The following is a 24,004-nucleotide window of genomic DNA, read 5'->3' as shown; positions in this document are numbered from 1 at the left end:
CCAAGAAGAGCTATGTTCAAATATCCAACCAAAATTTGGCAGATGCTTTTTAATAGCTTCGTCAAAATAAAAGTTGCTAAAATCCCCCTTAAAAAGGATGGAGTCCCTTCTGTGTCCCTTGTGCAAATCAAATCAAATCAATTTTATTTATATAGCGCCAAATCACAACAAACAGATGCCCCAAGGCGCCTTATATTGTAAGGCAAGGCCATACAATAATTACGGAAAAACCCCAACGGTCAAAACGATCCCCTGTGAGCAAGCACTTGGCAACAGTGGCGACAGTGGTATTTTCTGGTTTCTGTGCAACCAGAAAATAATAGAAGACACCACAGGACACTGAAGGAATGCACAGCGCATGCCTAGGTTGTACAAGAAATGTTCAATGGATGCACGCAGGATGCTATGGTTGCCTTGAAGCTTTGAGCATGTTCAAAACACATGCAGAAGGGATACAGAGGCTGAAGTACGCACAGCCAATGCGCAAAGAAGGCACAGACGAAACCGTGGTCGGCCAACAGACACTTAATGAATGCACAATGATAGGGACTTTTGCCATGATTTTAATGAATAAAGTTAATTTTATGAAGTGCAAAACGAGTTCCGTGTCAGCTGATGTGTGCTGAATTCGTCAGAAAGTTTTGCGTGTGTTCAAAACTTTGAACAGAGATCAGGCAGGCAGCTTTCCTGCTGCCTGCATGTTTGTCTGCCATTGTGTTCACTGCTTGTCTTTTCCTGCGGCTGTCTGGTGGTTCATTCTGGGCTTCTGATTGGTCAAAGATCTGGTGTCAATTCAGCACGATGCAGCAACAACATGGAGTGCTACTCTATGTCTTGAAGAAAAAGACAGCGCAGTCTTGCTCAGTGAGGAGGTGCAGCAGAGTTGTTTGATGTCTTGGCACACGAACAGTGAGGAAATATGACATCATGCTTTTAGATCACAGCAAACGCCACAGCATATATGTCTATAAAGCAGGACAATCCTGCTCAGTGCAGATCTCTGTGGAAATGTGATGTCTGTATGAATTTAAGTTGGGGCTAGACAATGACGCACAAGGACGCTGAAGCACGTACACAGAAAGGTGTTTTATGTCCCTTGCACATCTTGGCAAATTTTTGGAATGCGCAATGGACTCTTAAAGGACACCTTCCTGTGTAAGAGACCCTTAAGGGGCATTCAAACAAGTATTACGTCTGTCACTTGTATATATTAATTCGCAGCCGATCCTGTCAGATTTCAGAAGCTAAGCAGTGCGGGGCCTGGTTAGTACTTGGATGGGAGACTTCTTTGGAACACTAGTGGCTGTGTGCATTTCTCCAGGTAAAACTGGAGTTGCATCGGGAAGGGCATCAGGCATAAAACTTGTGCCAACTACGAAGGCAGATCTGGCTGGATCCGCTGTGGCGAACCTGAACACAAAACGGGAGCAGCTGAATGGACAACAACTTGTATATATTTAGTCACCCTGCACAGGAAAAATTTTCCCTGTTAATTTGCATTTAACTACTGGCAGCTGCAGTTGCCAGCTTTATACCATTATTCCACAGTGTGACCATAATAACATCTTATTACTGTAAAAGCGTTACAGTACTGTCCCATGTTAAATTACAATAAGCAGCCTTAGTTGATAATTCTGTAAAAAAAAAATACAGTGAAACGTAAATGCCTTTACTCAACAACCTGTGAATTTTGAAGTATAACTTGTAATTTAATAAAGAAAATTACATTTTAAACTACTAAACTGAACTGCATTTTCTGCTAAATTAACAACACTATGCTGCTTTTAAACGAATTATTTCTGTAAAATTTAATGCAGTTGTCGCCTATTCTACCCTTGTTCAATGAGATGGCATTAACCTTCTTCCATTTTGCTCCAGGTCTCCAGAGGTGCTTTGGTTTGGGATCCACATGTTGATTGGACTTTTTAAGCTCGACTCCAGCTGTAAAAGGATAATGGAGTCTGCTGGCCTTGAACCATAAAGGTTCTGTTTGGGAGGTAAGTGCACCAAAGCAAGGGCATCAACTCAATCGAACACTTTGCTAAAATCAATAGAATGCGAAAAAGCGCTGAGTACTTGCATAGTAAAACGATGTAGAAAAAGTGTTGTATGTTGATGGGTTTCAGTTGACCATGTGGTCGTTTAGACATGCTTGCTGAGCATTTTGATCTACTTGCTGTGGTTCTGTACCCACTGACACAGCCTCAGGCAGTACGTCTGTGGACTAACAGTGGAAAAGGTCCGGCCTGGATGTCTCAGCCTCTTCCACAGATACTCCAGCCTCTTCTTGAGGCTGTACACTGTGAAAATATCAATGATGCCGATGAAGTAGCGATGCTCCGGCCCATCAATGACGTGCAGTGGATTTCTTAAGTTGGGTAGTAAACGTCGGTTCTGAGAGGTGAAGTCTGGAATCTCAGCGGAGTCCTCGCCTGTCTCAGTGTGTTGTGTGTAGGTCTTAACGTCTCCTGTCTGCTTCAAACAGCTGTCCTCCGTTTCTGACAAAAATGACGCAGTGTCACCTTCTGGGACTGTCCCGGGAATAGCAGGTGTGTCCGCGTGGACAGGGCTGGATCCTGGATTCACCGATCTAAGATAAGAAAGCATCAGGTAAGAAAAACACACGAGCCAACAGTTTACACTGAAATTTCTAACCCACCCAATTTAACCCACTGAGGTCCATGGAACACCGATGTACTGAAGTGTAGTTTTTGTGATGCTTCTCTTAACAGATCAGTGATGGAACGTCACAGAGACTTCATTTGACCACTTCCTGAAACTGTAAGTTCTCATCTGTAAATTGGATTCTCATCAAAACGATCTTTCACTCACTAGAGGCCATCGAATGTCTCTCTTTGAGAGACGCTCCAGTCAGCTTCAGAGTCTATTAGTGGCAGTTCCTTACTCAAAAGCACCAGCACATGTTCATACTGTCAAAGAACAGTCCTCGTGACCTGAAAACAGTGCTTGTTTGTTTGTTTGTTTTTTAATCTTGGAGACAAAGAACATCATCACAGAAAAGCACATGGAGGGGTTATTTTCTTTATGAATGGTGTAGTATTTTTTTCAAGGAAGCAATGGTCATTCTTTGACCTCAATTTTCATCACAAAAGGATTCATCCAAAAAAAGGAATTATATGTGTCAGGCCGAGCGGCTGCCAGGCACCCGAACCAGCTGGACACTCAATGCAGACTCCCAGACTAGGCTTTGGTTTAAGAGAAACTATGGCCTTTATTTCAGGCTCTGGTTCAGTACACATGTGATAATTCAAGCGGAGCAGAGGTACAATCAGGATTAGGCAGAGACGCAATTGCTCTACTGGTGGTTGGCTCTCACTGCAGTATTGTATCACTTCCTGTTCCGGAGCACAGCGGTGTTTTGCTGTATCTGTTAGCTGTTTTATCTGCGCAGTTAGATTGATCTAGTTAACTAGATAACAATTTGTTTCACAGTGTTATCGTCACGTGCCTTAACTAAAGCACTCCTTCTGCTGAATCACCTCTAAATTATTTACACGTTATTCACTTTGCGTGTTTTTAGGAATCCGCTAGCTTAGCGCAGCTACTAGCTCTTAGCCGGTTTAGCATGGCGGCTTCTCCTGTCTCTCCCGCACTTTTCTGCTCTGGGTGTGAAATGTTTAGTTATTCCTCGGCCTCCTTTAGCAGTAATGGTACTTGTAATAAGTGTAGCTTATTCGTAGCTTTGGAGGCCAGGCTGGGCGAATTGGAGACTCGGCTCGGCACCGTGGAAAATTCTACAGCTAGCCAGGCCCCTGTAGACGGTGCGGACCAAGGTAGCTTAGCCACCGTTAGTTTCCCTCTGGCAGATCCCGAGCAGCCGGGAAAGCAGGCCGAGTGGGTGACTGTGAGGAGGAAGCGTAGCCCTAAACAGAAGCCCCGTGTACACCGCCAACCCATTCACATTTCTAAAAGTTTTTCCCCACTCGGCGACACACCCGCCGAGGAACAAATTCTGGTTATTGGCGACTCTGTTTTGAGAAATGTGAAGTTAGCGACACCAGCAACCATAGTCAGTTGTCTTCCGGGGGCCAGAGCAGGCGACATTGAAAGTAAATTGTTAGTAAATGATATAAAAATTGATCAACAAAATTGATCAACATATTGATTTATTCTGCCTTACAGAAACCTGGTTACAGCAGGATGAATATGTTAGTTTAAATGAGTCAACACCCCCGAGTCACACTAACTGCCAGAATGCTCGTAGCACGGGCCGAGGCGGAGGATTAGCAGCAATCTTCCATTCCAGCTTATTAATTAATCAAAAACCCAGACAGAGCTTTAATTCATTTGAAAGCTTGACTCTTAGTCTTGTCCATCCAAATTGGAAGTCCCAAAAAACAGTTTTATTTGTTGTTATCTATCGTCCTTCTGGTCGTTACTGTGAGTTTCTCTGTGAATTTTCAGAACTTTTGTCTGACTTAGTGCCTAGCTCAGATAAGATAATTATAGTGGGTGATTTTAACATCCACACAGATGCTGAGAATGACAGCCTCAACACTGCATTTAATCTATTATTAGACTCAATTGGCTTTGCTCAAAATGTAAATGAGTCCACCCACCACTTTAATCATATCTTAGATCTTGTTCTGACTTATGGTATGGAAATTGAAGACTTAACAGTATTCCCTGAAAACTCCCTTCTGTCTGATCATTTCTTAATAACATTTACATTTACTCTGATGGATTACCCAGCAGTGGGGAATAAGTTTCATTACACTAGAAGTATTTCAGAAAGCGCTGTAACTAGGTTTAAGGATATGTTTCATTCTTTATGTTCCCTAATGCCATATACCAACACAGTGCAGAGTAGCTACCTAACCTCTGTAAGTGAGATAGAGTATCTCGTCAATAGTTTTACATCCTCATTGAAGACAACTTTGGATGCTGTAGCTCCTCTGAAAAAGAGAGCTTTAAATCAGAAGTGCCTGACTCCGTGGTATAACTCACAAACTCGCAGCTTAAAGCAGATAACCCGCAAGTTGGAGAGGAAATGGCGTCTCACTAATTTAGAAGATCTTCACTTAGCCTGGAAAAAGAGTCTGTTGCTCTATAAAAAAGCCCTCCGTAAAGCTAGGACATCTTACTACTCATCACTATTTGAAGAAAATAAGAACAACCCCAGGTTTCTTTTCAGCACTGTAGCCAGGCTGACAAAGAGTCAGAGCTCTATTGAGCCGAGTATTCCTTTAACTTTAACTAGTAATGACTTCATGACTTTCTTTGCTAATAAAATTTTAACTATTAGAGGAACAAATTACTCATAACCATCCCAAAGACGTATCGTTATCTTTGGCTGCTTTCAGTGATGCCGGTATTTGGTTAGACTCTTTCTCTCAGATTGTTCTGTCTGAGTTATTTTCATTAGTTACTTCATCCAAACCATCAACATGTCTATTGGACCCCATTCCTACCAGGCTGCTCAAGGAAGCCCTACCATTATTTAATGCTTCGATCTTAAATATGATCAGTGTATCTTTGTTAGTTGGCTATGTACCACAGGCTTTTAAGGTGGCAGTAATTAAACCATTACTTAAAAAGCCATCACTTGACCCAGCTATCTTAGCTAATTATAGGCTAATCTCCAACCTTCCTTTTCTCTCAAAAATTCTTGAAAGGGTAGTTGTAAAACAGCTAACTGATCATCTGCAGAGGAATGGTCTATTTGAAGAGTTTCAGTCAGGTTTTAGAATTCATCATAGTACAGAAACAGCATTAGTGAAGGTTACAAATTATCTTCTTATGGCCTCAGACAGTGGACTCATCTCTGTGCTTGTTCTGTTAGACCTCAGTGCTGCTTTTGATACTGTTGACCATAAAATTTTATTACAGAGATTAGAGCATGCCATAGGTATTAAAGGCACTGCGCTGCGGTGGTTTGAATCATATTTATCTAATAGATTACAATTTGTTCATGTAAATGGGGAATCTTCTTCACAGACTAAGGTTAATTGTGGAGTTCCACAAGGTTCTGTGCTAGAACCAATTTTATTCACTTTATACATGCTTCCCTTAGGCAGTATTATTAGACGGCATTGCTTAAATTTTCATTGTTATGCAGATGATACCCAGCTTTATCTATCCATGAAGCCAGAGGACACACACCAATTAGCTAAACTGCAGGATTGTCTTACAGACATAAAGACATGGATGACCTCTAATTTCCTGCTTTTAAACTCAGATAAAACTGAAGTTATTGTACTTGGCCCAACAAATCTTAGAAACATGGTGTCTAACCAGATCCTTACTCTGGATGGCATTACCCTGACCTCTAGAAATACTGTGAGAAATCTTGGAGTCATTTTTGATCAGGATACGTCATTCAAAGCGCATATTAAACAAATATGTAAGACTGCTTTTTTGCATTTACGCAATATCTCTAAAATTAGAAAGGTCTTGTCTCAGAGTGATGCTGAAAAACTAATTCATGCATTTATTTCCTCTAGGCTGGACTATTGTAATTCATTATTATCAGGTTGTCCTAAAAGTTCCCTGAAAAGCCTTCAGTTAATTCAAAATGCTGCAGCTAGAGTACTGACGGGGACTAGAAGGAGAGAGCATATCTCACCCATATTGGCCTCTCTTCATTGGCTTCCTGTTAATTCTAGAATAGAATTTAAAATTCTTCTTCTTACTTATAAGGTTTTTAATAATCAGGTCCCTTCTTATCTTAGGGACCTCATTGTTGTGTGTTGGGGGGTGTGGCTGGATGTTTTGGTGTTCTTTTCTTTTCTTTGCTCTTCAGGTGGCATGAGAACTGATTTGTCTGTGGAGAAGGTGCTGGCTGAAGAGTCCTTCACCCTCATCAACATCATGTGAAGCACCTGTGACGGGTGCTCACATGCAACCTTAAAGACTTTCAGCTGAAGCAGATAATTGGATGGCGTTCTGCATTTAAGGCATGTGTGATTCAAGCAGAACTGCCGGGAACTCGACCTTGTGATGTCCGTTTGTGAGACGCTGAGAACCGCGCCTGGGTTTGACACATCGAGCCCGTGAAGCAAGGAAGGGTGAGGACACTTGCTGTCAGCACACATTAAAGGTGATTAAGTGTTCGACTAATTGTTGATAGTAAGTTGGTGTTTTGTTACGCAGTATACTGGAATTGTGATGAGAATTGTGCAGTTTGCTTCTCACTGCTGTGGCGTGCAGGATAAGTGATCCTCCACTTGTTGTGAGAAGCTGCTCATTTGCATAAAGTTAAAAAATACAGACCTGAATGTGTTGCTGATAGCGTGTGTCTTTTGAAAGATATTGTTGTAACTGCTGACTTACCTCACCTCTTCTTTGCTTCACAGAGAGTCAGTTTGTCGTGTCCACCTGGGGGGTGTTTGTCTGGTGGTAGTGGGTCCAGGAACGCCGGGCTTCTATCCTTTTGGGCGCTTAAGAGCGTGCCAACAGTCACTCCACCAGAAGGACGTTCTTTAGTTTTGTACACATTATTATGCACAGGTGAAAAATAAATTGTTTCTGTTGTTGGAACCGCTTTCTGGTTATTTTTAGCGCTGGGTTCCGTCTGACGCAGGTCCGCTCCTCAACTCGCGTCGACACATAACACTCATAGTACCATATCACCCCAATAGAGCGCTTCACTCTCAGACTGCAGGCTTACTTGTAGTTCCTAGGGTTTGTAAGAGTAGAATGGGAGGCAGAACCTTCAGCTTTCAGGCTCCTCTCCTGTGGAACCAGCTCCCAATTCAGATCAGGGAGACAGACACCCTCTCTACTTTTAAGATTAGGCTTAAAACTTTCCTTTTTGCTAAAGCTTATAGTTAGGGCTGCTATAGACTTAGACTGCTGGGGGGTTCCCATGATGCACTGAGTGTTTCTTTCTCTTTTTGCTCTGTATGCACCACTCTGCATTTAATCATTAGTGATCGATCTCTGCTCCCCTCCACAGCATGTCTTTTTCCTGGTTCTCTCCCTCAGCCCCAACCAATCCCAGCAGAAGACTGCCCCTCCCTGAGCCTGGTTCTGCTGGAGGTTTCTTCCTGTTAAAAGGGAGTTTTTCCTTCCCACTGTCGCCAAGTGCTTGCTCACAGGGGGTCGTTTTGAACTTTGGGGTTTTTACGTAATTATTGCATGGCCTTGCCTTACAATATAAAGCGCCTTGGGGCAACTGTTTGTTGTGATTTGGCGCTATATAAATAAAATTGAATTGAATTGAATCAGATGGAAACAGAGAACAAAGGTCAAATGGAAACAGAAGACTATGAACAAAGCATGAACAGAAACTGATGACAGAATAACAACATACTACAATGCACAAGACCCACATAAAGCATGAACATGAGAACTAAAAGCAGACCAAAATATAATAAGTACAAATGAAAAACTACATCAATCAATCAATTTTAGAGCGCCTTGGGGCAACTGTTTGTTGTGATTTGGCGCTATATAAAAAAAAAAGTTGATTGATTGATTGATTTACTTTTTGAGCAAAGCCAATAGAGTCTAATAATAGATTAAATGCAGTGTTGAGGCTGTCATTCTCAGCATCTGTGTGGATGTTAAAATCGCCCACTATAATTATCTTATCTGAGCTAAGCACTAAGTCAGACAAAAGGTCTGAAAATTCACAGAGAAACTCACAGTAACGACCAGGTGGACGATAGATAATAACAAATAAAACTGGTTTTTGGGACTTCCAATTTGGATGGACAAGACTAAGAGACAAGCTTTCAAATGAATTAAAGCTCTGTCTAGGTTTTTGATTAATTAATAAGCTGGAATGGAAGATTGCTGCTAATCCTCCGCCCCGGCCCGTGCTACGAGCATTCTGGCAGTTAGTGTGACTCGGGGGTGTTGACTCATTTCAATCAATCAATCAACTTTTTTTTTATATAGCGCCAAATCACAACAAACAGTTGCCCCAAGGCGCTCCATATTGTAAGGCAAGGCCATACAATAATTATGAAAAACCCCAACGGTCAAAACGACCCCCTATGAGCAAGCACTTGGCCACAGTGGGAAGGAAAACTCCCTTTTAACAGGAAGAAACCTCCAGCAGAACCAGGCTCAGGGAGGGGCAGTCTTCTGCTGAGACTGGTTGGGGCTGAGGGAAAGAACCAGGAAAAAGACATGCCGAGAAGGGGGGCAGAGATCGATCACTAATGATTAAATGCAGAGTGATGCATACGGAGCAAAAAGAGAAAGAAACAGTGCATCATGGGAACCCCCCCACAGTCTACGTCTAAAGCAACATAACCAGGGGATGGTCCAGGGTCACCCGATCCAGCCCTAACTATAAGCCTTAGCGAAAAGGAAAGTTTTAAGCCTAATCTTAAAAGTAGAGAGGGTATCTGTCTCCCTGATCTGAATTGGGAGCTGGTTCCACAGGAGAGGAGCCTGAAAGCTGAAGGCTCTGCCTCCCATTCTACTCTTACAAACCCTAGGAACTACAAGTAAGCCCGCAGTCTGAGAGCGAAGCGCTCTAATGGGGTAATATGGTACTACGAGGTCCCTAAGATAAGATGGGACCTGATTATTCAAAACCTTATAAGTAAGAAGAAGAATTTTAAATTCTATTCTAGAATTAACAGGAAGCCAATGAAGAGAGGCCAACACGGGTGAGATATGCTCTCTCCTGCTAGTCCCCGTCAGTACTCTAGCTGCAGCATTCTGAACCAACTGAAGGCTTTTTAGGGAACTTTTAGGACAACCTGATAATAATGAATTACAATAGTCCAGCCTAGAGGAAATAAATGCATGAATTAGTTTTTCAGCATCACTCTGAGACAAGACCTTTCTGATTTTAGAGATATTGCGTAAATGCAAAAAGGCAGTCCTACATATTTGTTTAATATGCGCTTTGAATGACATATCCTGATCAAAAATGACTCCAAGATTTCTCACAGTATTACTAGAGATCAGGGAAATGCCATCCAGAGTAACGATCTGGTTAGACACCATGCTTCTAAGATTTGTGGGGCCAAGTACAATAACTTCAGTTTTATCTGAGTTTAAAAGCAGGAAATTAGAGGTCATCCATGTCTTTATGTCTGTAAGACAATCCTGCAGTTTAGCTAATTGGTGTGTATCCTCTGGCTTCATGGATAGATAAAGCTGGGTATCATCTGCATAACAATGAAAATTTAAGCAATACCGTCTAATAATACTGCCTAAGGGAAGCATGTATAAAGTGAATAAAATTGGTCCTAGCACAGAACCTTGTGGAACTCCATAATTAACTTTAGTCTGTGAAGAAGATTCCCCATTTACATGAACAAACTGGAATCTATTAGACAAATATGATTCAAACCATCGCAGCGCAGTGCCTTTAATACCTATGACATGCTCTAATCTCTGTAATAAAATTTTATGGTCAACAGTATCAAAAGCAGCACTGAGGTCCAACAGAACAAGCACAGAGATAAGTCCACTGTCCGAAGCCATAAGAAGATCATTTGTAACCTTCACTAATGCTGTTTCTGTACTATGATGAATTCTAAAACCTGACTGAAACTCTTCAAATAGACCATTCCTCTGCAGGTGATCAGTTAGCTGTTTTACAACTACCCTCTCAAGAATCTTTGAGAGAAAAGGAAGGTTGGAGATTGGCCTATAATTAGCTAAGATAGCTGGGTCAAGTGATGGCTTTTTAAGTAATGGTTTAATTACTGCCACCTTAAAGGCCTGTGGTACATAACCAACTAACAAAGATAGATTGATCATATTTAAGATTGAAGCATTAAATAATGGTAGGACTTCCTTGAGCAGCCTGGCAGGAATGGGGTCTAATAAACATGTTGATGGTTTGGATGAAGTAACTAATGAAAATAACTCAGACAGAACAATCGGAGAGAAAGAGTCTAACCAAATACCAGCATCACTGAAAGCAGCCAAAGATAACGATACATCTTTGGGATGGTTATGAGTAATTTTTTCTCTAATAGTCAAAATTTTGTTAGCAAAGAAAGTCATGAAATCATTACTAGTTAAAGTTAATGGAATACTCAGCTCAATAGAGCTCTGACTCTTTGTCAGCCTGGCTACAGTGCTAAAAAGAAACCTGGGGTTATTTTTATTTTCTTCAATTAGTGATGATTAGAAAGATGTCCTAGCTTTACGGAGGGCTTTTTTTTTTATAGAGCAACAAACTCTTTTTCCAGGCTAAGTGAAGATCTTCTAAATAAGTGAGACGCCATTTCCTCTCCAACTTACGGGTTATCTGCTTTAAGCTACGAGTTTGTGAGTTATACCACGGAGTCAGACACTTCTGATTTAAAGCTCTCTTTTTCAGAGGAGCTACAGCATCCAAAGTTGTCTTCAATGAGGATGTAAAACTATTGACAAGATACTCTAACTCCCTTACAGAGTTTAGGTAGCTACTCTGCTCTGTGTTGGTATATGACATTAGAGAACATAAAGAAGGAATCATATCCTTAAACCTAGTTACAGCGCTTTCTGAAAGACTTCTAGTGTAATGAAACTTATTCCCCACTGCAGGGTAGTCCATCAGGGTAAATGTAAATGTTATTAAAAAATGATCAGACAGAAGGGAGTTTTCAGGGAATACTGTTAAGTCTTCTATTTCCATACCATAAGTCAGAACAAGATCTAAGATATGATTAAAGTGGTGGGTGGACTCATTTACTTTTTGAGCAAAGCCGATAGAGTCTAATAATAGATTAAATGCAGTGTTGAGGCTGTCATTCTCAGCATCTGTGTGGATGTTAAAATCGCCCACTATAATTATCTTATCTGAGCTAAGCACTAAGTCAGACAAAAGGTCTGAAAATTCACAGAGAAACTCACAGTAACGACCAGGTGGACGATAGATAATAACAAATAAAACTGGTTTTTGGGACTTCCAATTTGGATGGACAAGACTAAGAGACAAGCTTTCAAATGAATTAAAGCTCTGTCTAGGTTTTTGATTAATTAATAAGCTGGAATGGAAGATTGCTGCTAATCCTCCGCCCCGGCCCGTGCTACGAGCATTCTGACAGTTAGTGTGACTCGGGGGTGTTGACTCATTTAAACTAACATATTCATCCTGCTGTAACCAGGTTTCTGTTAGGCAGAATAAATCAATACGTTGATCAATTATTATATCATTTACCAACAGGGACTTAGAAGAGAGAGACCTAATGTTTAATAGACCACATTTAACTGTTTTAGTCTGTGGTGCAATTGAAGGTGCTATATTATTTTTTCTTTTTGAATTTTTATGCTTAAATAGATTTTTGCTGGTTATTGGTGGTCTGGGAGCAGGCACCGTCTCTACGGGGATGGGGTAATGAGGGGATGGCAGGGGGAGAGAAGCTGCAGAGAGGTGTGTAAGACTACAACTCTTTCCTGGTCCCAACCCTGGATAGTCACGGTTTGGAGGATTTAAGAAAATTGGCCAGATTTCTAGAAATGAGAGCTGCTCCATCCAAAGTGGGATGGATGCCGTCTCTCCTAACAAGACCAGGTTTTCCCCAGAAGCTTTGCCAATTATCTATGAAGCCCACCTCATTTTTTGGACACCACTCAGACAGCCAGCAATTCAAGGAGAACATGCGGCTAAACATGTCACTCCCGGTCCGATTGGGGAGGGGCCCAGAGAAAACTACAGAGTCCGACATTGTTTTTGCAAAGTTACACACCGATTTAATGTTAATTTTAGTGACCTCCGATTGGCGTAACCGGGTGTCATTACTGCCGACGTGAATTACAATCTTACCAAATTTACGCTTAGCCTTAGCCAGCAGTTTCAAATTTCCTTCAATGTCGCCTGCTCTGGCCCCCGGAAGACAATTGACTATGGTTGCTGGTGTCGCTAACTTCACATTTCTCAAAACAGAGTCGCCAATAACCAGAGTTTGATCCTCGGCAGGTGTGTCGTCGAGTGGGGAAAAAACGGTTAGAGATGTGAACGGGTTGGCGGTGTACACGGGGCTTCTGTTTAGGGCTACGCTTCCTCCTCACAGTCACCCAGTCGGCCTGTTTTCCCGGCTGCTCGGGATCTGCCAAGGGGGAACTAACGGCGGCTAAGCTACCTTGGTCCGCACCGACTACAGGGGCCTGGCTAGCTGTAGAATTTTCCATGGTGCGGAGCTGAGTCTCCAATTCGCCCAGCCTGGCCTCCAAAGCTACGAATAAGCTACACTTATTACAAGTACCGTTACTGCTAAAGGAGGCCGAGGAATAACTAAACATTTCACACCCAGAGCAGAAAAGTGCGGGAGAGACAGGAGAAGCCGCCATGCTAAATCGGCTAAGAGCTAGTAGCTACGCTAAGCTAGCGGATTCCTAAAAACACACAAAGTGAATAATGTGTAAATAATTTAGAGGTGATTCAGCAGAAGGAGTGCTTTAGTTAAGGCACGTAAAGATTACACTGGGAAACAAATCGTAATCTAGATAACTAGATCAATCTAACTGCGCAGATTAAACAGCTAACAGATACAGAAAAACACCGCTGTGCTCCTTAACAGGAAGTGATACAATACCGCAGTGAGAGCCAACCACCAGTAGAGGCAAGACTCATTAAATGTCTGCTAACGAGTCTTTCATTGGATTCAGGTGTGTTGGAGCAGGGAGACAACTAAGAGTATCAGGAGTGTGGCTCTCGAGGACCGAACTTGGCCACCCCTGACATAAATGATTGTGATTGGCTAAGGAACAGTAAATTTTCAAGGTAAGCCAACCAGAGGCAGAGTTGGGCGGGAGTTCATGCACAAACGACAGAGACACAAACACATCATTTGCGTTTTTCAACTGGAACTACAGACAGTATTTTCCCCTCATTGAGACAAAAGGCAAGAATGTACATGTGAACAAGCAAAATTCAATTTTAGATTTATTTGGAGGGTTGTGGCTTATTGAGGTGCAATAAATGTCAAAAATTCTAATATATCTATTATGTTTGATTGTCCTCTTATTATAAACATAGTAATGATATCTAGAATAATATACGAGTATTACATTTAATGGGTGTCTATTCCCACAGCAACATTAAAATAGTGTTGATTAGTGTACAATGTTTTCTTTTAATAATTTATTATATTAAGTGTTCATTTAATTCACTAAACCTATGTAGTAGTGGGCACAGTTCCACTTATGTGCTAATTATTGAAGCTAATGTCTTCATTATCGGATTAGCTTTTCAGATAACTTTGAAAAGCATCATCGGACCAATTATCTTCCGATAAATTCTGGTCCGATAATTTTTAGAATGCTAATATGTTTTTGCAGGTGAAGTGAATAAAGCATTAACAGTTAAAAACCTTTGTTAAGACTAATAGCAAAGATGTTAGTGCTTACCTATTAAAAGTTTGGTAGCATAAAAACAGCACTATTCTCTGTAAACAGAGAAGAGCTGGTTTTAGGTATAAACTGCTCTATCCTCTGCAGTCAGAGAAGAGCTGGTCACAAGATAACTCCTCTTGACACCATACCAACTCACTGGCAATATCAGCCAAGTCATCCAGAGGCATACAGTTTTAACTTATGGTTACAATTTTCACAAAACTAAATTTGGACATGTTATTGAAATTAACGTCACTTCTGCAGATTTATAAAGCGAAAATATCAGCTCTATGCTTTAGTTTTAAAGTACTGCACTAATTTTGAAGGTTTTAGTGCAGACATGCTGTGCCCAGTGCATTATGGGTAATCCTGGTACAGTCATGACAGGAGAAATGCATTTGAGACGCTGTGATCAGGCTCCACACAAATATGCCATTTGTAAAATGGCATATTTTACAAAAGAACATTTATGTCACATTAACGTGTTGGTTTTTACATAGAATGAATGAGTCAACCAATCAGTGTTAGTGGAGGCTCATTTACCCATAATCCCTTTGGTATCTGTCTGTGTTTGTTACAAAACTTCAGAATTAAGGATCCAAGGATTCAAAGGAATTTTATTGTCATATGCACAGAAGAACATATTCCCTGCACAATGAAATGTGTCTACTGCATTTAACCCATCCTAATTGCCAGTAGGAGCAGAAGTCACCATTAGGCGCCCGGGGACCAGCTCCAGATGTACATCCCTGCCTTGGTCAACAGCAGGGCTGAGCAAACCAAGACCGACCCATAACAAACGACACACACATAGGCCGGCCCGGTACATAAACATACAACCCCTGGCAAAAATTATGGAATCACCGGCCTCAGAGGATGTTCATTCAGTTGTTTAATTTTGTAGAAAAAAAGCAGATCACAGACATGACACAAAACTAAAGTCATTTCAAATGGCAACTTTCTGGCTTTAAGAAACACTATAAGAAATCAAGAAAAAAAGATTGTGGCAGTCAGTAACGGTTACTTTTTTAGACCAAGCAGAGGAAAAAAATATGGAATCACTCAATTCTGAGGAAAAAATTATGGAATCACCCTGTAAATTTTCATCCCCCAAATTAACACCTGCATCAAATCAGATCTGCTCATTGACATTGACCCTATGCCATGACATTGACCCTATGTGTCTTTTTGCAAAGAATGTTTTTGCAGTTTTTGCTCTATGGCAAGATGCATTATCTTGAAAAATGATATCATCCCCAAACATCCTTTCAATTGTCCAAAATATCAACATAAACTTGTGCATTTATTGATGATGTAATGACAGCCATCTCCCCAGTGCCTTTACCTGACATGCAGCCCCATATCATCAATGACTGTGGAAATTTACATGTTCTCTTCAGGCAGTCATCTTTATAAATCTCATTGGAACGGCACCAAACAAAAGTTCCAGCATCATCACCTTGCCCAATGCAGATTCGAGATTCATCACTGAATATGACTTTCATCCAGTCATCCACAGTCCACGATTGCTTTTCCTTAGCCCATTGTAACCTTGTTTTTCTCTGTTTAGGTGTTAATGATGGCTTTCGTTTAGTTTTCTGTATGTAAATCCCATTTCTTTTAGGTGGTTTCTTACAGTTCGGTCACAGACGTTGACTCCAGTTTCCTCCCATTCGTTTCTCATTTGTTTTGTTGTGCATTTTTGATTTTTGAGACATATTGCTTTAAGTTTTCTGTCTTGACGCTTTGTCTTCCTTGGTCTACCAGTATGTTTGCCTTTAACAACCTTCCCATGTTGTTTGGATTTGGTCCAGAGTTTAGACACAGCTGACTGTGAACAACCAACATCTTTTGCAACATTGCGTGATGATTTACTCTCTTTTAAGAGTTTGATAATCCTCTCCTTTGTTTCAATTGAGATCTTTCCTGTTGGAGCCATGATTCATGTCAGTCCACTTGTTGCAACAGCTCTCCAAGGTGTGATCACTCCTTTTTAGATGCAGACTAACGAGCAGATCTGATATGATGCAGGTGTTAGTTTTGGGGATGAAAATTTACAGGGTGATTCTATAATTTTTTCCTCAGAATTGAGTGATTCCATACTTTTTTTCCTCTGCTTGGTCTAAAAAAGTAACCGTTACTGACTGCCACAATTATTTTTCCTGATTTCTTATAGTGTTTCTTAAAGCCAGAAAGTTGCCATTTGAAATGACTTTAGTTTTGTGTCATGTCTGTGATCTGCTTTTTTTCTACAAAATTAAACAACTGAATGAACATACTCCGAGGCCGGTGATTCCATAATTTTTGCCAGGGGTTGTATATTGAAAAGCAAACACGAGGGAAAAAGGAGAAAAAAAAAAAAACCCTCATAGCCGCTGCATTACACAGCAGCAATGAGGAAAAAAATCCCCATCAGCACAGAAAAACAATAATCACACAGACAAAACAAAGACGCAGGATGACAACTGAGATTTGAAGGTCCAGTTTATCAGAACACTCTGGAGGCAGCCTATTTGGCGCCGTCAACGGCCTTGTCCGACAATCCTGGAGGGGGAGGGGCTCAGCCCTGAGCAGTCCACTGTCCACAGTCAACGTCAGAGCTGGAGAAGCTGAAGGGAGGGAGATGACCAGGGAGCAAGGCTTAAGTGTTGATCTTCTTGAGGAGGTTTTTTATCACAGCGGCCTTGAAGTGCAGCTGTGTTTGGGGAGGCCAAATGAATATCCAGATTAGCAGACGCCTGAAAGATTCCACAGTTCTGAGAACAGAGTGGCTCTTAATGCATCTGAATGTAGAATGTGGTCTTCACAGATGGTCAAAGCGGGTTTCCAGAGCTGCAATCCTGCCCGAGATGTTTTCCAGCGTGCGGTTAACACCCGCCGACTGCGCAGCCACTGCCTTCCCAATCGAATCAATCATGTAGGGCAGCCTCGAAGGCCCAATCAAAGCTGCCCCCACTTTCTTGATTTTCCGGTAAACCAGCGCCATGCCCGCTCCACACAGCAGAAAGCCAGTCACCACCAAGCCAAATATATACACATATTCGACCTCCTCCACAGAAAGCATGTAAAGGCACATGACCTGCCATCTCCTCCACGAGTCCATCACTTAACCCATCACATGCGTCCCGGCAGGACAGGTCGGGTCCTCCGCCCCCGAATGTCTTGTAGAAAAAATAGTGTCAATTGCGTTCAGAGACCACTTTAACAGATCCATTTTTGTCGTTTTCCAGAAGAGCAAAGCTGCAGCCTCACAGACAACATGCCACAGAAGCAGGAAAGATAAGGGAGGGAGAAAAGTGCGTCCGTCTCGGCAAAAAAAGTGCATTATTTAAAATTAAAAGATATATGTTATTTTTTAACTTTGCACAAATGACAGAATTGACATTAATGGATAATTGTGATTAATTGTACAAAAGCTTCAGATATTTGTCGCTGAGATAGATGATGACTGGAGTGTAGTTTTAAGCAGAAACAAGGTGAAAATCGGTGGATCACCGCTGACGATCCGAAATGACGCACGCACAATGAAGGCAGGGGGACCGTTCAGTTGGCGACACCGGATCCAGATTGGCAGATGTCAGAAATCTCAGGTTGCTCTTGTTGTTGTTTTGTTGTTTACAAATAATGCATTCACAAGTGGCCCTTTACTCTAAAGGGGGCGGGGCATGGGAGGGGCTAATGAACTGGGCTCTCTGGTTATGTGCCATTACTCGCTGTGTAAGCAGGTGGAGGGGAAAAAACACGCAATGACTTTTGGGATTGTATCATAATTTGTTGTATCCTTAATTTTCTGGAGAAAGAAGGCTGCATTCATGGTCCACATTCCATGAGCCTCCGAATTGAGATAGCCCAGTTGCACCGCTTATGTGGCCAACAAACGCAGCCTTAGAAGGATGTGGCTGCTAAACCTGTGTGGTATTTGCAAGGTAAAACTGATCATCCTTGAGATGATCAGTGGGAACAGGATGCACCTGAGCTCAATTTTGAGCTTCATGACAAACGCTGTGAATACTTACGTACATGTAATTTCTTAGTTTTTTATTTTAATAAATTTGCAAAAATCTAAAAAAAACTTTTTCACATTGTCATTATGGGGTATTATGTGCAGAATATTGAGGAAAAAAAATTATTTACGTCATTTTGGAATAAGGCTGTAACATAACAAAATGTGGAAAAAGTGAAGCGCTGTGAACACTTTCCAGATGCAACTTATACGTGATTAACTGGGACATTTCCTTTCAAAATGAAAATAGCTAAAGTGATACCATTGTTCAAATCTGGTGACAAGCATGTTTTTTCAAATTATAGGCCAATCTCCCTCTTAGCACAAGTTTCTAAAATTTTGGAAAAGGTATTTGTAATTAGGTTAAATGATTTTTAAACTGAACATCATATCCTTAGTGATATCCTTAGTTTTAGAAAGAATTGCACTACTTCATTGGCTGTAATGGTTTTTGTCAAACAAATTTCCAACGTGATTGAAAATAAGGAATATACTGTAGGGTTTATTTTTTGTTGATTTACAGAAAGTGTTGTGTGGGCCGCTGAAGAGGAGGTACTGCTGGCCCACCACCACCAGAGGGCGCCCTGCTTGGAGTGCGGGCTCCAAGCACGAGAGGGCGCCAGACCCAGAAGAAGTGACAGCTGTCACTCATCCTCTGCACCAGCTGTCACTCGTTATCATCACTACCATAAAAGCCGGACTGCAACTCCACCTCCCCGCCGAGAAATCGACTACCAGTACCAAGGTACACTTCTCTGCTGTGATTATTGCGAATAATAATCTGATCTGTTTTGCAGCTGTTTTTCCTGTTGGTATTCCTTATCTGGGATTTTTGGCATTTGGTGTGACTGCGACGGCTTCGCCTCACACCCCAAAACCGATAAGTGGTTGACCAGGAGCTGCACGAGTGTGTGTGATTTGGAGGTGGAGGTGCTCCCTCCCAACTGTGTTTGGACTGTAAATTACTGAGTGTGCGGACTCACACTCATACATCATCTTTCTGTTTTCTGCCAGCAGTACCAGGGTCGACAGCCGAAGACAGAGGCCACCTGGGGACTCGGGACTTGGCGGCTCCGGTGTTCTTCAGACCGTTGGTGGTGTAGGCCGTGTGGGACGCGGCTTCTCTCTCGTCGGGCGTCTTCTATCTTCGAGCCTGCCCACACGTCACCTGGTGTTTATTGACTGTGAGAATTACGACACATTTCGTTGTGTATTGTCACAACATTAAATTGTTACCTTTTGGCTTACTCATTGTCCGTTCATTTGCGCCCCCTGTTGTGGGTCCGTGCTACGACACCTTCACAACAGAAAGCATTTGATACTATAGATCATACCTTGCTACTGGAGAAATTACAGAAGTATGGTATCAGGGGATTGGCACATGACTGGATAGCGAGCTACTTAGGTATAATAGGTATCAGTGTGTCCACATTGGTGCGACTTGTGGGGTGCCCCAGGGTTCAGTCCTTGGACCATTGTTGTTTCTTTTGTATATTAATGATATATGTTTGGTTTCCAAGTACATAATGTGGCCAACATTCCCTAAAGTGTCCTAAAAGTTCCCTAAAAAGCCTTCAGTTAATTCAAAATGCTGCAGCTAGAGTACTGACGGGGACTAGAAGGAGAGAGCATATCTCACCCATATTGGCCTCTCTTCATTGGCTTCCTGTTAATTCTAGAATAGAATTTAAAATTCTTCTTCTTACTTATAAGGTTTTGAATAATCAGGTCCCATCTTATCTTAGGGACCTCGTAGTACCATATCACCCCAATAGAGCGCTTCGCTCTCAGACTGCAGGCTTACTTGTAGTTCCTAGGGTTTGTAAGAGTAGAATGGGAGGCAGAGCCTTCAGCTTTCAGGCTCCTCTCCTGTGGAACCAGCTCCCAATTCAGATCAGGGAGACAGACACCCTCTCTACTTTTAAGATTAGGCTTAAAACTTTCCTTTTTGCTAAAGCTTATAGTTAGGGCTGGATCAGGTGACCCTGAACCATCCCTTAGTTATGCTGCTATAGACGTAGACTGCTGGGGGGTTCCCATGATGCACTGTTTCTTTCTCTTTTTGCTCTGTATGCACCACTCTGCATTTAATCATTAGTGATCGATCTCTGCTCCCCTCCACAGCATGTCTTTTTCCTGGTTCTCTCCCTCAGCCCCAACCAGTCCCAGCAGAGGACTGCCCCTCCCTGGGCCTGGTTCTGCTGGAGGTTTCTTCCTGTTAAAAGGGAGTTTTTCCTTCCCACTGTAGCCAAGTGCTTGCTCACAGGGGGTCGTTTTTGACCGTTGGGGTTTTACATAATTATTGTATGGCCTTGCCTTACAATATAAAGCGCCTTGGGGCAACAGTTTGTTGTGATTTGGCGCTATATAAAAAAATTGATTGATTGAAAATTGATTGATTGATAAGCTGTATTTTATTTGCGGATGATACGACTGTGTTTTGTAGTGGGGATCATTTGGGACAGCTCCTGGACAAGATGGAGAACGAATTACATAAATCTAAACAATGGTTCAATTTAAATAAATTATCACTCCATTTTGGTAAAACTAAGTGTATCATATTTGGGAATAAGTCCAGGAACTTAAGCAAAAATCTATTATTACATGATATTGAAAATGAAATTGTAACAGATGCAAAATTTCTTGGTGTTTATACTGACAATAGATTAAGCTGGAAAACACAAACTATGTTAAATCTAAAAGACATTGCAATTCTGCATAAAGCCCAGGACTTCCTCTCCCAACATGCAATAACCACTTTATATTATGCATTACTTGTTCCATACATGACATATTGTGTTGAGGTTTGGCGTAATACATATAGAACTAATACTAAACCAGTTTTTCTGTTGCAAAAGAAAGCTATAAGAATTATCAGTAATAAACCATATCGTGAGCCAACAAATCCGTTATTTGCTTGTCTGCAAATTTTAAAATTCTGGGACTTGGTTGATTATATTACAATACAGATTATGTATAAAGTAAAAAATAAACTTTTGCCTCTAGATGTCCAGGATCTGTTTAAAATGGGGGATTCCAGCTACAGTTTGAAAGGAACATTATTATTTGAGAAACTGAAGATCGGTACTACTGTTAAAAGTCATTGTGTTTCCGTCAGGGGCATTAATATTTGGAATAACTGCCTTGATAATATTAAAATACTTGGTACATTGGTTGGTTTTTAAAAGGCTTTACAAAAAGAATACATTTAACATTGTAGTTTGAAGGATTAGGTGTACCATTTTTTTTCATTGTTCACTGTTACTTGTTTGGTTGTGTTTTGAAATTTCAGGGATTGATTAAGTTAAATTGTTCATGCACTTTTTCTCTTTTTTGTATAGTTGTCAGGAGTATATATATTTATATATGTATACATTCTTTATTTTTAATGGTATAAGGGGAGGGTGCTTATAAGCCTTGGTTCTGCCTTCACCCTTTCGGCCACACAGGTTCTCTGTACGTTGTTCCTTTTATATTTTGTTATTGTCTTTATTGTTGCTCATCTGTGTGCCGGATAAATAAATAAATAAATTCATTCAGTGGTAGTTGGCTCTCACTGCAGTATTGTATCACTTCCTGTTCCGGAGCACAGCGGCGTTTTTCTGTATCTGTTAGCTGTTTAATCTGCGCAGTTAGATTGATGTAGTTATCTAGATTACGATTTGTTTCCCAGTGTAATCTTTACGTGCCTTAACTAAAGCACTCCTTCTGCTGAATCACCTCTAAATTATTTACACATTATTCACTTTGCGTGTTTTTAGGAATTCGCTAGCTTAGCGTAGCTACTAGCTCTTAGCCGATTTAGCATGGCGGCTTCTCCTGTCTCTCCCGCACTTTTCTGCTCTGGGTGTGAAATGTTTAGTTATTCCTCGGCCTCCTTTAGCAGTAACGGTACTTGTAATAAGTGTAGCTTATTCATAGCTTTGGAGGCCAGGCTGGGCAAATTGGAGACTCGGCTCTGCACCGTGGAAAATTCTACAGCTAGCCAGGCCCCTGTAGTCGGTGCGGACCAAGGTAGCTTAGCCGCCGTTAGTTACCCCCTGGCAGATCCCGAGCAGCCGGGAAAGCAGGCTGACTGGGTGACTGTGAGGAGGAAGCGTAGTCCTAAACAGAAGCCCCGTGTACACCGCCAACCTGTTCACATTTCTAACCATTTTTCCCCACTCGACGACACACCCGCCGAGGATCAAACTCTGGTTATTGGTGACTCTGTTTTGAGAAATGTGAAGTTAGCGACACCAGCAACCATAGTCAATTGTCTTCCGGGGGCCAGAGCAGGCGACATTGAAGGAAATTTGAAACTGCTGGCTAAGGCTAAGCGTAAATTTGGTAAGACTGTAATTCACGTCGGCAGTAATGACACCCGGTTACGCCAATCGGAGGTCACTAAAATTAACATTAAATCGGTGTGTAACTTTGCAAAAACAATGTCGGACTCTGTAGTTTTCTCTGGGCCCCTCCCCAATCGGACCGGGAGTGACATGTTTAGCCGCATGTTCTGCTTGAATTGCTGTCTGTCTGAGTGGTGTACAAAAAAATGAGGTGGGCTTCATTGATAATTGGCAAAGCTTCTGGGGAAAACCTGGTCTTGTTAGGAGAGACGGCATCCATCCCAGTTTGGATGGAGCAGCTCTCATTTCTAGAAATCTGGCCAATTTTCTTAAATCCTCCAAACCGTGACTATCCAGGGTTGGGACCAGGAAGCAGAGTTGTAGTCTTACACACCTCTCTGCAGCTTCTCTCCCCCTGCCATCCCCTCATTACCCCATCCCTGTAGAGAAGGTGTCTGCTCCCAGACTACCAATATCCAGCAAAAATCTATTTAAGCATAAAAATTCAAAAAGAAAAAATAATATAGCACCTTCAACTGCACCACAGACTAAAACAGTTAAATGTGGTCTATTAAACATTAGGTCTCTCTCTTCTAAGTCCCTGTTAGTAAATGATATAATAATTGATCAACATATTGATTTATTCTGCCTTACAGAAACCTGGTTACAGCAGGATGAATATGTTAGTTTAAATGAGTCAACACCCCCGAGTCACACTAACTGTCAGAATGCTCGTAGCACGGGCCGGGGCGGAGGATTAGCAGCAATCTTCCATTCCAGCTTATTAATTAATCAAAAACCCAGACAGAGCTTTAATTCATTTGAAAGCTTGTCTCTTAGTCTTGTCCATCTAAATTGGAAGTCCCAAAAACCAGTTTTATTTGTTATTATCTATCGTCCACCTGGTCGTTACTGTGAGTTTCTCTGTGAATTTTCAGACCTTTTGTCTGACTTAGTGCTTAGCTCAGATAAGATAATTATAGTGGGCGATTTTAACATCCACACAGATGCTGAGAATGACAGCCTCAACACTGCATTTAATCTATTATTAGACTCTATTGGCTTTGCTCAAAAAGTAAATGAGTCCATCCACCACTTTAATCATATCTTAGATCTTGTTCTGACTTATGGTATGGAAATAGAAGACTTAACAGTATTCCCTGAAAAGTCCCTTCTGTCTGATCATTTCTTAATAACATTTACATTTACTCTGATGGACTACCCAGCAGTGGGGAATAAGTTTCATTACACTAGAAGTCTTTCAGAAAGTGCTGTAACTAGGTTTAAGGATATGATTCCTTCTTTATGTTCTCTAATGCCATATACCAACACAGTGCAGAGTAGCTACCTAAACTCTGTAAGTGAGATAGAGTATCTCGTCAATAGTTTTACATCCTCATTGAAGACAACTTTG

The 24,004-nt window shown here is 41.5% G+C and overlaps 1 protein-coding gene across 1 annotated transcript in view; it reads right to left on the bottom strand.

The window, feature by feature from the left end:
* Nucleotides 1-1,807: 1,807 nt before the first annotated feature.
* The window catches only part of pip5kl1 (phosphatidylinositol-4-phosphate 5-kinase-like 1), a 130,167-nt gene continuing 107,970 nt past the window's right edge, over nucleotides 1,808-24,004 (bottom strand). Inside the window, exon 10 of the mRNA XM_034192719.1 lies at nucleotides 1,808-2,590. Coding sequence (XP_034048610.1) covers nucleotides 2,170-2,590 — 421 coding nt within the window. The 3' untranslated portion in view covers nucleotides 1,808-2,169. The remainder of the gene's footprint in view (nucleotides 2,591-24,004) is intronic.

This window comes from Thalassophryne amazonica, chromosome 17 (genome assembly GCF_902500255.1).
Source record: "Thalassophryne amazonica chromosome 17, fThaAma1.1, whole genome shotgun sequence".
In the NCBI taxonomy this organism is placed as follows: domain Eukaryota; kingdom Metazoa; phylum Chordata; class Actinopteri; order Batrachoidiformes; family Batrachoididae; genus Thalassophryne; species Thalassophryne amazonica.
This window is presented reverse-complemented; position numbering and strand designations above follow the sequence as displayed.